General features: G+C 40.5%; 2 protein-coding genes across 26 annotated transcripts in view; one reads left to right on the plus strand and one right to left on the minus strand.

Annotated features, from left to right (window-relative positions):
• Positions 1–3,034: 3,034 nt before the first annotated feature.
• On the plus strand, positions 3,035–9,783 carry nme3 (NME/NM23 nucleoside diphosphate kinase 3). Of its 3 annotated transcripts, none has more exons than XM_085270842.1 (5): positions 3,035–3,179; positions 4,963–5,093; positions 5,194–5,295; positions 5,409–5,521; positions 9,016–9,783. In XM_085270842.1, exons 1-5 carry the CDS (start codon positions 3,134–3,136, stop codon positions 9,131–9,133), a joined length of 510 nt encoding a protein of 169 aa, XP_085126968.1. In that variant the 5' UTR covers positions 3,035–3,133; the 3' UTR covers positions 9,134–9,783. The 3 variants fall into 3 exon arrangements, with proteins under 3 accessions (XP_085126968.1, XP_085126969.1, XP_085126966.1); XM_085270843.1 differs by lacking the exon at positions 3,035–3,179 and adding an exon at positions 3,366–3,656 and having other exon boundaries at positions 5,409–5,513; XM_085270840.1 differs by lacking the exon at positions 3,035–3,179 and adding an exon at positions 3,527–3,656.
• Positions 9,784–9,855: 72 nt separating this feature from the next.
• The window catches only part of mapk8ip3 (mitogen-activated protein kinase 8 interacting protein 3), a 32,089-nt gene continuing 27,337 nt past the window's right edge, over positions 9,856–14,607 (minus strand). For 21 of the 23 annotated variants that reach the window (XM_085270835.1, XM_085270829.1, XM_085270837.1 and 18 more), the window contains 5 exons: positions 14,459–14,572; positions 13,031–13,069; positions 12,425–12,589; positions 11,929–12,075; positions 9,856–11,039 (listed from right to left, as the gene is read on the minus strand). In XM_085270835.1, coding sequence (XP_085126961.1) covers positions 10,909–11,039; positions 11,929–12,075; positions 12,425–12,589; positions 13,031–13,069; positions 14,459–14,572 — 596 coding nt within the window. In that variant the 3' untranslated portion in view covers positions 9,856–10,908. The remainder of the gene's footprint in view (positions 11,040–11,928; positions 12,076–12,424; positions 12,590–13,030; positions 13,070–14,458; positions 14,573–14,607) is intronic. The other 2 variants (XM_085270838.1, XM_085270823.1) reach the window with 1 other exon arrangement.

Below are 14,607 nucleotides of genomic sequence, written 5' to 3' on the forward strand. Positions count from 1 at the left end.
AAATTTCAAGATAATCTGAAAATTTGAATCATAATTGTGCAACACAATTTTTCCATAAGCTACCCATCTGTCATCACACCTGTTTGCAAAACACCTTAAAGAGCCGTAAAAATGCACAGCTTAAAAAAATAGGTGATATTAAGGTGGTGTCCATCTTCCATATACAGTCTGTGTTTCTCCCCGTTATTGGGTAAATAGGTGAAGCCTGTCAATCAGGCAGCAAGCTACGACCCCCACCCCAGCCTGCTGCCTCACCATGGGCAACTCCATCAATGTGTGTTGCTGTTCTGTTTAATTACATTTTATATACAAATGAGGACAGAAATATTAGTCCCCCTATTAAATTTCATTTACAAAAAGAAAGAAAAAAGTAGCTCCCAAATAATGTTAAACTATACAAGTTTTTTAACACAGATTTTCTAAACATCACAGTCTTGTTTTGGATGCTTATATTATTCTATTTTGCACACAGAAACAAAATTATTTTGCAAAAAGGCCAAAAAAGGTAATTTTTTTTAAATTAAAATGATAACAACACACCATTATGAATTACTGCTCCATACATAATTCATTTCTTTTTACATATCTCAAACATATTATTCATAACCCTGTTATCATATTTTCACTTCAGAATATTGCAAAAAAAAATAAATTATAGGTTAGCTTTCCCCAAATGTTTCTTCCTTTATCTTTGCCCATGGATCGTTTGTGCGTCTGCATTTATGTTGGAATGAATGTCTGACTGTGTGGTCGATTATGTGTCTCTTTGTTTGAACATGTATATTTATCATGTGGTTTTTAAAACTGTGAAGCACTCTGTAACTTTGTGTTTTTAATAGTGTTGTACAAACAAAGTTAACATTTCCAGTTTAAGAACAACAGACGTCGTTCACAGAAAATAACATTATAGGAAAGCACAACCTTTGCATACACAGATACTGACAAAGTGCTTGTTTCTACTTCAATGCAGAACAACTGAATTTCGTGTGAAGCGCAAACTGGCAAACACAAAATTAACGTGGACTACTGCACATATGGTGTAGTAAAGCGATGGCTTTGATGTCTTTTTGTTTCGTGCTAATACTGTGGACTATCACTCTTCAGAAATTAATGTAAGATGCAGTGATGTGTAGTAAAAAACATTAACCACACCATAATCATTCAACAACTATCTTATTGTACAATTTGGCCATTTACAACACCTGTGACATAAACAGACAGAAGATTTTGTGCTGTCAGGACATCTTGTAGTTGTAGCTTGTAGACATCAGCTGGGTGATGCAGCCTGATGGAAACGTTTTCCACATGCCTGACAAGAAACAGGATGATGAGATATAAACAAATATTTTGATTTTCCACCTCACTCTGTACTGCATTTATTTGCATGTTGCTGTAGAGCTTTAGCTGGGGATGCTATACATGAACCCCTTAGGGATTTTTTCATATAGATTATGTCAGCTCAAAATGTATATGCTAATACTGAATTTAGTTCCATTTGACACATTTTTATGTTTATGTTAATGTCAGCATGTATCTGTTGTGTTTGGTACCACATATAAAACACCAGGACACAACCACAAAGTAATGAACACATAATTTACCTGCACAAGCATAAATGCTAAGAATGACGTCAGCTGCTTGTTTAGGTTAAACTCTACAAAGATCCACAGCAGAAGTCTAAACCAGTCATGATGCTGCTGGTTCAGTATTAACATGAATGAAAGAATCAATTTGTGGAATCACCACTTTAAATGTCAGAAATAATTTAAATTTGTGATTTGATTTTTGAATTAATTTACTTATTTTCCTTTTTTAAACAAGGGTAAAAAAAAAGGTTTTCTGAATCTGAAAATGTTTTATTCATTTATTCATTCATTCTTCTTCTTATTGCCCATTAAATTATCTAATAATGAATTGTTATATTAATTTCTATATAAATAATGTAAATGAATGTACTAATATGCATTTTATTGCACAATTAAAGATTAAATCCCTAAATGCTTTGATGTTCTTGATGTGCCTGACTATCCTTGTCCTCCACACTTTTTACCCTCAAACTCTTATCGCATTCACAAAGTTACAATAAAGAAGTCATTTGATGTAAAACCAACATTTAACAACTCAAAACTCACCTTTTAAAATTGCTTTTGGTTAATTTTTGCCTGTTTTATGACTTGTTATCCTATGTGCAGCACTTGTGATTCTCTGTCTAGAAAGGTGCTATATAAATAAAATTTTACTTACTTACTTATTTGTATTTATTCTACATCTCACTCTGGCAAAATTGATAGTATGGATAACAACTTTGGCACTGGTATCATCAGGGCTGGGAGCAGAACATGTGAACTGCCTGTCAGTTTATAAAGGAATGTAGCTACAGTTATAAAAGCGCACAAATATTTGTCTTAGACTGCAAATGCCAAACAGGAGAGACTCTCTGTGCACGATCAATGAACTTGTCACACACAAGAACAGCTCATGGTGAGCACACAATACCCTCAAACACATTACCATTCTGTTTGTTTGGCAAGGGCTGTGGCCCTTTTCAAGCAGGGCCATGCTTTCAAACCAGCTGCACAAACTGATGATGTATTTCGTTTTTAACAGACAGGAGGGATACTTCCCATAGTCTGACCCGTGCATGCCCATCTGTTCAGTGTCATCCTGGACTGCTGCAGCAACACTAAACTACTTTGAACTGATTAATTACATTGAGCTTGCACTGCAATGCCTTATTAGATTTTTGCTACCAAACTGCATGAATTACTGCAACTTATATTTAGAGTATATCAGTAGAATTCAGCTAACAGTATACTATGAAGGGATACTTTTTAACAGTGGAAAGCAAAAATCACATCATTTCGTTGTCATTAAAAGTATTCAGATTAAGCACAGCGATGTTGCAGTCATGATATGCTGCTCTCCCCTCCATAAGCTACCTTCATTGGTTGAAAGTATCGGCACTTGGTATCAGATGGAGCAAATTTTGGGAGCGGCATACCATTGGTCGTTTGCGCCACATGATTTGCAGTTTCAGCCGCTCCTCGTGAGCCCGCGTTTAAGCTACGTGCACGCGCATCCTTCTTTCCTCCTCTTTATCGTACCCGACATTGATCCCCGTCCGCTGACGACAATGATCTGCTTATTTCTGTCCATATTTGCTCAGATCTTTCAGTCAGGTTGGTAATAAACGTGCTTGTATCTGCTCCTCTGTCACTCACGGGCCTCCAGTCTGACTTTCACAGGATCATTTATTCCCAGGAAACCCTCCGGACAGATGCCTCGGCTAGCTGCAGGCAGCGGCACAGTTAACCGGTACAGCAGTGGTGTTGTGTTGCCTTTACTAACTTTAGTTTGACAGAAGAAACTCGGACTGACTAGTGGTTAGTTTTTCTGTGACCGTGGGTGATACTGCAGTGTGGCCATCTTGTTAACTAATCTATGCTGAGAGCCGCGTGGTCCATGTGTCGTCCTCAGCGTGAGAAAAGTTGATTCATCATCCTATTAATAGCGCGTGTGTGCGCTGATTGGCTGCTGCAGGAAGAGCTTTGCAATGGGGCCGAGAAAGAGGGGACAGCCAGACCGGTCCGAGCTCGAGGATTTGGTGGCTAAACACGCGAGAATCGAAGAATTTTGTGAGGAACACCCAGAAAGTTGTAAGCGCGAGGTTTGTGGCACGAGCAGCTGAGCGTTAGGGGCGTTAGGTTTGATCCTCCACAGGCCTCCACGGTGTGGGAAATGTAGTGTGGATGAGTGACGAAACGTCTCTCCCACTGACAACGCTACGCGCAGATGAACAGAATCAACCTTTTGGCATTTACTTATCTGGATGATTGAGCATGCATCAAGACGTAGTGTGGTTAAAACAGCAAATGCACCTAGTGCTTTCAGACGTGTGCACTTTTGCTTGCGAAGTTTTAAAAGGGGCTTTCTGTGCTTATTTTCAACTCTGTATTTCTATTGTTGGGCTCTGCACGATTAACAGTTCCAAATATTCATTGTAGACGTTTTACTGATCTGGGTGTAGCCATTCAGTTCATCCCTGTGGAAACAAGAGGTTTAAACCAGGGGTGCCAAACATAAGGCTCCAGGGACCAGAATCACCCGGCAATAAATAAACATAAATTTGGGGCTCTTAACTGTATTTAAGACCTCCCCCACAAACCCCCCCAGAAATATTTCTGGTTTTTTGTTTCCACAGTAAAATAAGTGGTAGCACTTTATAATAATGTCCCACTATTAAGCATTAGTAAAGTTTAATTCATCATTTATATCTTTACTCCTCTTTCGCATGTGTTTTATAAATACAGATGTTTATTCAGCTGTTACTGTTTCACCTTGTATTACTATCACTGCTAACAATAATCATAATCATGGTCATAATAATAAAATGTCTGTATTTAAAAATTGCATACTGAGGAGGAGTAATGCTTTGTAAATGATGAGTTCAGCACTTGCTAATACCTTAATAATGCCAATCTGTGTAACATTATATAGTGCTACCAAATAAATGCACAAAATACTGTATTTACTGTGAATTAACAAAAAGTTTCCTCCTTATATTTACAGGACAGTTCGGCCAACAAGCTATGAGAACCTTTTCCGTAATTTTACACATTAACTTCTTCCAGTTTAAGCCCAAAGAGTTGTGCTGACAGCTTTCTTTCATTAACTACAACAGTGAGAAAACTGGGCTGTACTGTTGCCATCACACTTCCTTTTCTTATATTGAGAGATCTCTGGGACAAATGTGGCCCACGCTGATGTCATTCTTTGATATTTTGACCGGCTTTGATGTGAGCAGCCAACACTGTAACGGTACATATGTGACATAAAATAAGGAAATGCACAACAGGCCCCCTTTAATGTGTCTATGCGCAGAGTGCAGTGGCTACAAGCAGAATAATTGTAATTGTATTGCTCATTTAAGCTCAAGTGTAAGCAAGTTTTATTCAACTCTAGGCTGGACTGGGGTGAATGAACGCACCTTCGTTGCCGTAAAACCAGATGGCGTGCAGCGGAGACTGGTGGGCGAAATCGTGCGTCGTTTTGAGAAGAAAGGCTTCAAACTGGTGGGGCTGAAACTTGTGCAGGTATGCCTGGAGCAGCTGCGTGTTTCCAAAATATTTTGATCTGTGACCCATGAACCACGGTATTATCCATTAATCTGTCGTGTGTGTGTTTGTATACCAGGCCTCAGAGGAGCTTCTTAGGGAACACTACTGGGACCTGAGGAGCAGGCCCTTCTTCGGTGGACTCGTAACCTACATGAGCTCGGGACCAGTTGTTGCGATGGTGAGACTCCTCGACGTGATGCGCACATTGTTCCACGCTGAGGTTTTCGCAGTAGCTTGTGGGGTCACTCAGATTACAGATGTGCTGTAGTGTACCTCTCTGTGCTCCTCCAGGTGTGGCAGGGCTTGGATGTGGTCAAGACTGCACGGAAGATGTTGGGAGAGACCAACCCTGCAGACTCGCTGCCTGGAACCATCCGGGGAGATTTGAGTGTGGAGGTGGGCAGGTGAGCGATTTCACTCTACTTAAAGGAGAATTAGATTTTTATGCCATGCATTTTTATTTATTTCAATTCAAGCTGAATGTCTCAATTGATTTGTATCATTGTGATGGTACACAGAGGCAAAAACTGTCACTGACAGTTTGCTGATATTAATTGCAGAGTTCAAATGATTAGTTAATCAATATACATGGTAATTATTGAAATTTTAAGCTTTCATGCTTTTTTTGGAGCTAACAATCTTAGAAACATGTTCTGCATGGCCTCTAGTAAGTCTGTGAGGAACCTTTGAGTCTTTTTTGATCAAGATAGGTGCTGCCATTCACATTTTAAACATGCTGTCTCAGAGTGATATTCAAAAACTACTTGTTACAGTTAGACTGTTATAATTTCTTACCATCAGGATGTCCTAAAAGCTCCCTGAAAAGCCTGCAGTTGATCCCGAATGTGGCATTGAGAGCACTGGCAGAGACTAGAAAGCCTCTATATAGCCTTTCATTTTACATGAGTCCTTAATTACACCTTCCTCTGCCTCTTTCTCCCTCTGTTGTTGGGACTGCTGTCCCTCCTCCTGCACTTCTGCACTGCTGGTGCTAGCAACAACAGCCTCCTGTGACTGCGAGAGCTTGTTATTAGTTGTTGCTGGTACTACTGTTGACTGTGCAGCTGCAGCAGCTGCCCCGACAGCTAACATGTCAAAGGACCTTATTATCCTAAGGGTGCCAGTAGAGCTGGGCGATATAAGATTTTTTCATATCACGATATGTTTTTTTCATTTCAGGCGATAACGATATCTATCACGATATAAGCCAAATAACTATATTTGTAAGATTTAAATGTGCCGTTGCTCACAAGTAAAATGTGAAATAATCAGCAGCTTGTTTTTATTTAAATATTTATTTCCCATAATAAGTTCAACAGGGTAGATGTACTTAAGGAACATGAGACTTTTTCAGATAAATAAAGGCAAATATTGCAAACTACACAAAAGGCAGCCGCTAAAGCGTTTAAGTTTCAAAATAGAACAAACGAAACAGACTAAATTGTCAATTCCACTTAGAAACAAAATATTAATTCTAAAAATAAATCTTAGTTTGTTTTACAGAAGAACAGACAAAACTGACTAACTTTTGTCAATATCAAATAAACTGAGAACTAAAAGGAAATTCTCAATCTCTCCTTTTCTAGTCCACACGTAAATGCAAAAACTGAGTTTTCAAAAATATCCACCCTGGCCGGAGTTTTTAAAAATCTTCGTTTTCAGTGACCAAAAACGCCGTTTACGTGTGGACGAAAGGTGCAAACGCATAGAAAAATCTGTGTTTTCAAAAATACCCGGGTACGTGTGGACGTAGCCTGAGCATGCACCAGTTTATTGTATTTCCAGACTTGCTTTCGGCACAATTTACAGTGCACGCTACTCTGTTTTTTGTCAGACTTGAAATAGCCAAAATACCTTCACACTACGGAACTTCTATGGCTCTTCCGTTCGACAATCTCTCCGGCATTGGAACCATCATCTGTTTTCTCTTTGGTCACGCTCGGTTGATTTTTCTAGTCGGCACACTCATTTCCTCCATTACCCGGGCGGTACGGTGGCTGGCTGCTTCCCAAACAAATACACATGTGCGGCTTGGCACTTGTGCTGTACGTAACAAGTCACGTGACGTGACGCTGCGGCTGTGATTGGTTCGGCTCTGCGCTACTTAATTTGGATTGGCTGTTCTTTTTTTTTTTTTTTTTTTAAGAGGACAAGAGCGGCGAGGTCTATCGCAATAGTTAAATTTTTCTATCGAGAAAAAGTTATATCGCGATACATATCGTTATCGTTCTATCGCCCAGCTCTAGGTGCCAGTATACCTTCCTCATTGGTGGCTTGCTTACTGACACAACATCATCACACGGTCACTTCTATTCATGCTCAGAAAGATAGTCGCCACTCAGACAATGCCGACGCATAAGCGCTGATATAACATCAGGCTTTAAGCCTTCCTTTTTGTTAAAATTATAGTTCACGCTGGATCAGGTGACCCTGAATCCTCCCTTGTTATAGGCTCAGACTTCTGCAGGACTTCCCATAATGCACTGAGAACTTCTTCTCCACTCACCTCTTTTCACTACTGCATGTCCAGTGTTGGGAAGGTTACTTTTAAAATGTATTCCGTTACAGAATACAGAATACATGCCCCAAAATGTATTCTGTAACGTATTCCGTTACGTTACTCAATGACCGTAACGTATTCTGAATACTTTGGATTACTTAATATATTATCATGCTTTTTACAACAACGTGAATGTACTATTGCTGTGTGATTTATTACTATTACTGAAGGTCCGCGACTCCGAACTGTAGTAAAGGGACCTCTGACTAATACGGCGGGGTCCCTGTCGGCTCGTAGCCGAAAAATAGCTTTACTTTGTTGTGTGGGTCAACTTTTCTTGCGAGAGACAGAGAGAGGCGTTGAAAGACTGCTCCAACGGAACTTATTGTTTTCGGAGGAAAACACGAACACAGTGTACAGTCGAGTCCTAATAGCTTACTTACAACTGGGCTCGTCAGGCACTCTTATTGGCTGAAGTGGTTATTATTATATTTACATGCTTCCAGCTCCCGTTTTTCCTCGATGACAACTCGTACCTTTCCACTCCCCTTTTTCTCCCTCCTCGCGCTCACAGACACATAACGTGTATGGCAGTCCATTCTCCCTGCAACACGGACTACACTGCCCATGATGCTACATTCTTTAGAGCTATGCTTGTAGCATTCTGCCTGTTAGCTTAGCACAACAACAACAACAACAACAACAACGAAAAGGCGCTCTCTCACCCAGGAAACACACAGTCGCAGAGAGAGAGAGAGAGCGTCGCCCTGTAACCATGGCAACCGTAACCCTGCCGCCTGGAACAACAGAACGTAGCTGTCAAACAAAACCCAAACAGTCCTGACCCGCGACAAAATGAAACAGGAAAGTACCGCAGTGTAATCCATTTATTTCAACAAAGTAACTGTATTCTGAATACCACATTTTTAAACGGTAACTGTAACGGAATACAGTTACTCATATTTTGTATTTTAAATACGTAACGGCGGTACATGTATTCCGTTACTCCCCAACACTGTGCATGTCATAGTTTTGTCGTCCCTCTCACAAAGCTCCTGTTTTGTCCTTGTTTCCCTGTGCGCTCCGTTTCCCTTTTCTCTCGTTTTCATAAGGGAACATGTGATTGTTGGGCCTTTGCTTTGCAAAATAAAATGACCTGTTGTTGTCAATTGGTCCTATATAAATAAAGCTGAATTGAATTACTGTAAACATCTTAAATCAGACTTTTTGAGATGTCATCAACTTCAAAAAGTCTTTATTTGGAAAAATAAAGTCAATGATGAGGACAAACAGGTGAATTGTCCCTCAGACCCCTGCTTATTATTAATGAATGACTCAGTTTGTGTTTGGGGCAGATGGTATTTCGAGTCTCAGTGTTCTTTAAATGTTTGTTGGCAGAAACGTGATCCACGGCAGCGACTCTGTGGAGAGCGCGCAGAAGGAAATCTCTCTGTGGTTTCGTCAGAGCGAGCTTCACCGCTGGGAGAGCAGCAGCAGCCGCTGGCTCTACAACTGACTTTCTGCACGAACACTGTCCGATCGTAAACGTTTTTTTGTTTTTATCATATAAGGTGGATCACGTCATACCTCAGATGAACTGTTTGGCTTTAGTAGTTTGTAGATACTTGAAAGCTCATCTCTGCCGTCCTGTATTTCATCTTTTTCATACATTATTTTATATCTTAAGGGAGGTGAGACGACACTACCAAGCAAAATGCACTAAGTGAGCAATAACCTGGCTTCTGCTTTCTTTCCAGCTTTTGCTTGTTTTTTCAGTCCACAATATTAAAAAGTAAAACTCAGAACGAGTTTGAGAGGCACTGATGTAAGCAGTTCATGTATGGTACAAACATGTAATGTTTATATGAAGCGTGTCCCATAGATGAATGTTTTTTTATATTTTATTTTGGCACTTCTAACTAAACGGGAGCAGTTTACCAACACATTGTCTTTGCCTTGCACACATGTTCAGCTTCTTGTACTTTCCAAGTACAAAGATCATGTAAAAGTACTTGAATGTAAACTTTCCAGCTCCCCAAATGCATATAGCCTGTTAAAGTGATGCTGCACTAAATAATGTTTACCTGATTGGTCACGTTTATGCTTTTATTGGCTGTTAAGAAGCTTTATTTTACCACTGTCCAAAAAAAAAAAAGAATAAACCTAACATACTTTTTAAAATGTTCTTCTTGTTGTGAAGTGAGACACACACACACAGACGACACAAACCCGGGTTAATTGTTCTGAGCACACATATGTTTAATATTTAATACACAGAGATGGAGATCAATGCGAGAATTTCCATACTGAACAAAGAGGATGGGTTTCAGTGGAGATTTACACAACTCCCTGTACATACGATGACAACACGCCACTGTTCACCGTCCCATCAACAGCCAGGCAGAGAAATGAGAGAGATGAGATCTGGACTGAACCCTCGACACAGTGGAACTCCTTTTGTATGTGGACACAATCTGACCTTAGAGCCCCATCAGGACTCTTATGGAGGCGACTCATTGTGACATGTGAAGCAACATGTTTTAATCAGCAGCTGGGAGAACCCAGGCTTCTGCAGGGGGTTGGAAATTAAGTAATTTGACTTCCTATTTGTTCCGTGTATGCTCATCCTGACTTGAACGCCACACTTTTGTGTGAACTTTGACCTTAAACCGAGGCCTCAGCTTTCTGCTTCCTCGCACACCGTCTAAGAATATGTAGATGCATAAAGCAGAGTCCCTGATTGTTAATGGTCTGCCAGATGGCCGTTGGTAGGACTGATGTCTACATGCCGGTGTTGCCTTTCCTGCTGCTGCTGTTCTTTTTCCTTATTTTTGTGCATTTTGGGGCTTTGCTTTAAAATGAGGTGGAGTTTTCACTGATGATTAACTAAATGGAGGAAGATGAGGAATAACTCTGGGGCAGATGCAGGACAATTGAGGTAAATATAGGAAGAGATACAGTGTGCTTACAGGGTGAATATAAGGTTGATACAGAGAAGGGAGGTAGTTATGAGGCTGGGTTACAAAGCTCATGAATCATTACAATGCCCTGCGTGGGACAGAAACAGGATGGCAGGCAGGTTTCTAGGTTTTAAGGTCTGGGACAGGAGGGGGTATAATAGTTACAAGGGACGATACACGGCTTTAATGGTCGTTTTAGAGCCAAAGGGGGGACTTTTACATGACCGGGGGGAAATTACAAGGTTTGGGTGGCTGAAAGCTTCTGGGCAGGAGAAGAGATCTCGTTAAGGAGATGGGTGGATGCGTGAGGTGTTAAAGCAGATCTCAGGTGTCACTCGGGTACATAAGACACCTGCCAGACGATGATGTGGCTCCGCTCAGCTTTGCACAAAGTAGGTTTGTTCTGCGAAGCCCCACCACCACCATTTTCTCCTTCCTCCGTCTCATCATCCTCTCCATCGCCTGAGAAGAAAGAAAAAACAAAGCAGAGCCATGAAAACATGAAAGCAAACTTTGTGCTCAAATAGTTACAAGCATTTTGTGTACTTTTTGAAACTGTTTCATTCATCATAATTTGATGTGATACTATTGTACTTTTCATGAGTCTAAATACACTCACGTTGCTCTTTCAGACAGCTAATCAGCTTTGCTGTTCAAGCAAAAACAAAGACCGTCTGCTGTTATTTACACTTAACCAACTTACCTGGATGCTGTGGTAAAGAAGCAGGCATGAGAAAGTACATAACTATGCTGGTGACATGGATTATAAAAGGCATGTCCTATTCCAGTAGGTTTCTTTAACCTTTAATTAACTAATTACTCATTACTTGCTAATGAACCATCCAAGTCCAAGACCATTACAGGACCAAACGGAAAAAGTTCCAACTTCTCAAATTAAAAAACCATGGCTGCTAGGGGTGAGTGGTTCAATCCAGGTATCAGAAACACAAGTACCAATGCTTTTATTGGTATTGGACCGATACTAGTGCCACAGGATCGATAATTTAGTTTGTGAAAATGGAAAAAAACATAAAACGTGTGTTTTGTTGTGTTAATTATTACTGTGGAAAGTAAAAACCACAGTGATTTATTAGCCCTCTCCTACATAAGCTGGCTTTAAAAGTTGTACCTTTATTAGTGTTGGGTACTTACCTTACAATATAAAGTGCCTTGAGGAAACTGTTGTTGTGATTTGGTGCTAAGTAAATAAAACTGAATTGAACTGAATAAGTTAAAAGTATGAATATCGGTATTAGTATCGGCAATACTGTATTTACTCGATATCAGATCGATACCAAAATATGCAGTATCGGATATACGCACTGGTTTCAGGACAGGTTTGAATGCTCACCTATGCGGAAGTCGATGTAACCCTCGCCTCCACTCAGCACCAACACGTTCTGAACACTCTGCGCCTCCGTCTCTGTGGGAGCGGTGGAGCCCTGTCCTTCTGATGGACTGTCCAACACACTGCCATTTAGGGTAGCCAGGACATTGCCTGTCACCAAAAGAAAAAGAAAAACAGGAAAGAAAGATGTTACTGAAAATGACATTTACGTATTGAAAGTGTCACTGATGACACCTTCACAAAGTAACAAAACACAATCTTTCTTTAACGTCAGATTAATATATCAGAAAGGTTTGGAAAGAAGCAGAGCTTAGATAATAAATAGTCACTAACATTTTGGGAGCGATGGAACAGTATTATCACAGATTTGTGATGTCTACATATGTGTCTTTTAACATTTAAGGCAAGACGTGTAAATTTAAACATGCCTATTAGTGCACAGTCCATTTAAAATTCAGAATTAAAGGGAGCAGAGATTCAGGCAGAGATTCAGGCCTACCCGGCACAGAGACGAAGAACTTGACAGCATCACGGTGTCCATGGAAACAGAGTTGGGCCTGTGCCATTGAGCAGTAGGGGATGAAGCTGCCGCTGCTCTTCTCAGAGCCATCGTCGCCGTACACATGGATCACCCCGCCAGAAGATGTAGGTGACACCTTATTGGCTGATAGAGAGAGCGTAAAGGGTAAGAGTACACGAGTAACACGTGTTTGTGAACAAATCACATTCGGTAGCATGACATCATCAAATAAAAATAAATTTTCCACAGATCAACTGAAAACAAAGGATTTTTGAAAAAAAAATCTCAGCTCGCTAAAAGACGCCCGCTGCATGCAATGGATTTGTTACGCATAAAAATAAACAAATCATAGACATGCAAAACAAATCCCAAGTAAAAAGCTGCTTTTAAAGTTCAGCAAACTGTGAAATCCTTGCACACAGTGTACTCTGTGACCTTCAGCTAAACTGTTGCACTGCTCAAAGAGCTGGACACGTACCCAGAACAAGCACATAGCAGACAAAGTTTAACAGCAAGTGACATGTTGTATCAGGAGACACGGAGGCTCGACCGGGTGAAAAGGAGGTTAGGAGCGCTCCCACTTACCCCTCAAACCCAGGAGCTGTCCTCGGTGAAGGACCACCGCTACGGGAGGCGGAGGAGAGTGGAGGGAGAGCGGGAGAAAGAGCACAGCAACAGTAACAGTTACGACGGAGAGTTTGTGAAAGGGGTGAAACCACAGAGGGAAGCAAAGAAAAACAGAAGGTGGAGAAAGTTGGGGAGCTGATGGGGAGAAGAAGAAGGAAACTAAAGAGACTGATAGAGAGTGCTGCGGTAGCGGAGAGTGTTTGTGTGGACAAATGAGCCAAATTCGGCCACCTAATGAATTTCCTTTACGGAGGACATTTGACAAGATTGGGTTCATGTTAAGTTTACTGTAGTCCTACCTGCTGAGCTTCAGATTCAGCACACATTCAGTTTGTTTGTCTTCGTTCACTGTCATCTAAATTTCATTTACACTCTTTTTTCCTCTGTCTTTTGCGTAACCTCTGTGCTGCTCCAGTCCTGCCTGTTTATTACAAAAAGAACTAGCTGAGACCAGAAACTGCATTTCCTCTAGGAGCCACTTACCACCAATCGTAGCAGCATGATTGAAAAGGACACAGATTGTGGAGCGCATGCAAGTCAGACTTTAGGAATTCTGCTACTTAAAATCATCATCTCACGAGGCTGTCCTTAACTTAAAACTTGCAAAATCAATTTCATTATAAAGTAAATAAAGTATATTTTGATGATTATGATCATGGTGTTATGTGTGATTGATTGGGAAGTGTCCCTTTCTAATGGATTATTGAACTCATGTCTGTGTGGTTCAGATCATTGCAGAGGTTTTGGTGAGTTAAAGTCCTAGTGTTTAATTATCCAGTATGGGTGTCTGTGTTACACCATGGGGAAGCTGATAAATTAGGACTCCATCACTTCAACCTCATCAGGTTAAAAAAAACAAAAACTTTAAAAGTTGAATTTTAAAAATGCAGTTTAAAAGCAGTGGGTGAGGTCACAGTGACTACATAAATATTTGATACTGCTTATAGCTGAGGGTGGAGCTGGTTTGCATGGAGATGCCTAACAAGTGCATTAAACATCTGCTTTGATAGCTTGGGCAGGGTTTCTTTGTAGTGAGTGTGGTTATTACCTCCCTTTGTGTTTATAATGGCTTGCTCCATGAGTAATATAAGTCAAGTTGTGCCCATTTGGTCAGTTTATAAGTTCTTCTTTTATTTTGTAAAGTGCTGTTGTGTTTTTGATTTACCTTTTAACATTTTGGAGGGTAAAATAAAGCCAACTTTATGAACTGTACACCTGTATCTGTATCCTTTGGGAGCCTGGTCCCGTGCATCAAATGTAACAAACATTTGCTGACAGGTTATCCAGATATTCTGCTGTGTAAACCACCTAAAACTTCAAGTATTTATGACAAATAATCACCTTTGATCCTTTAGGCACCAAAAAATAAAGAAAAAAGACTCATACTCTCTGTCAGTGGGATGGAGATGATGACACCGTTTCCAGTCCCGACCCAAAGACGATTTCCACCAATCAGAAGCGCTGTGATTCGCACAAAAGAGAATCCCAGCTTGCCGGTACCTACAAGACACAACCAGAGTGAGTGGGATGCTGCA

This window comes from Mchenga conophoros, linkage group LG4 (genome assembly GCF_057382185.1).
Source record: "Mchenga conophoros isolate Kocher_MC1m ecotype Shallow Benthic linkage group LG4, M_conophoros_male_GT1.1, whole genome shotgun sequence".
Lineage (NCBI taxonomy): Eukaryota > Metazoa > Chordata > Actinopteri > Cichliformes > Cichlidae > Mchenga > Mchenga conophoros.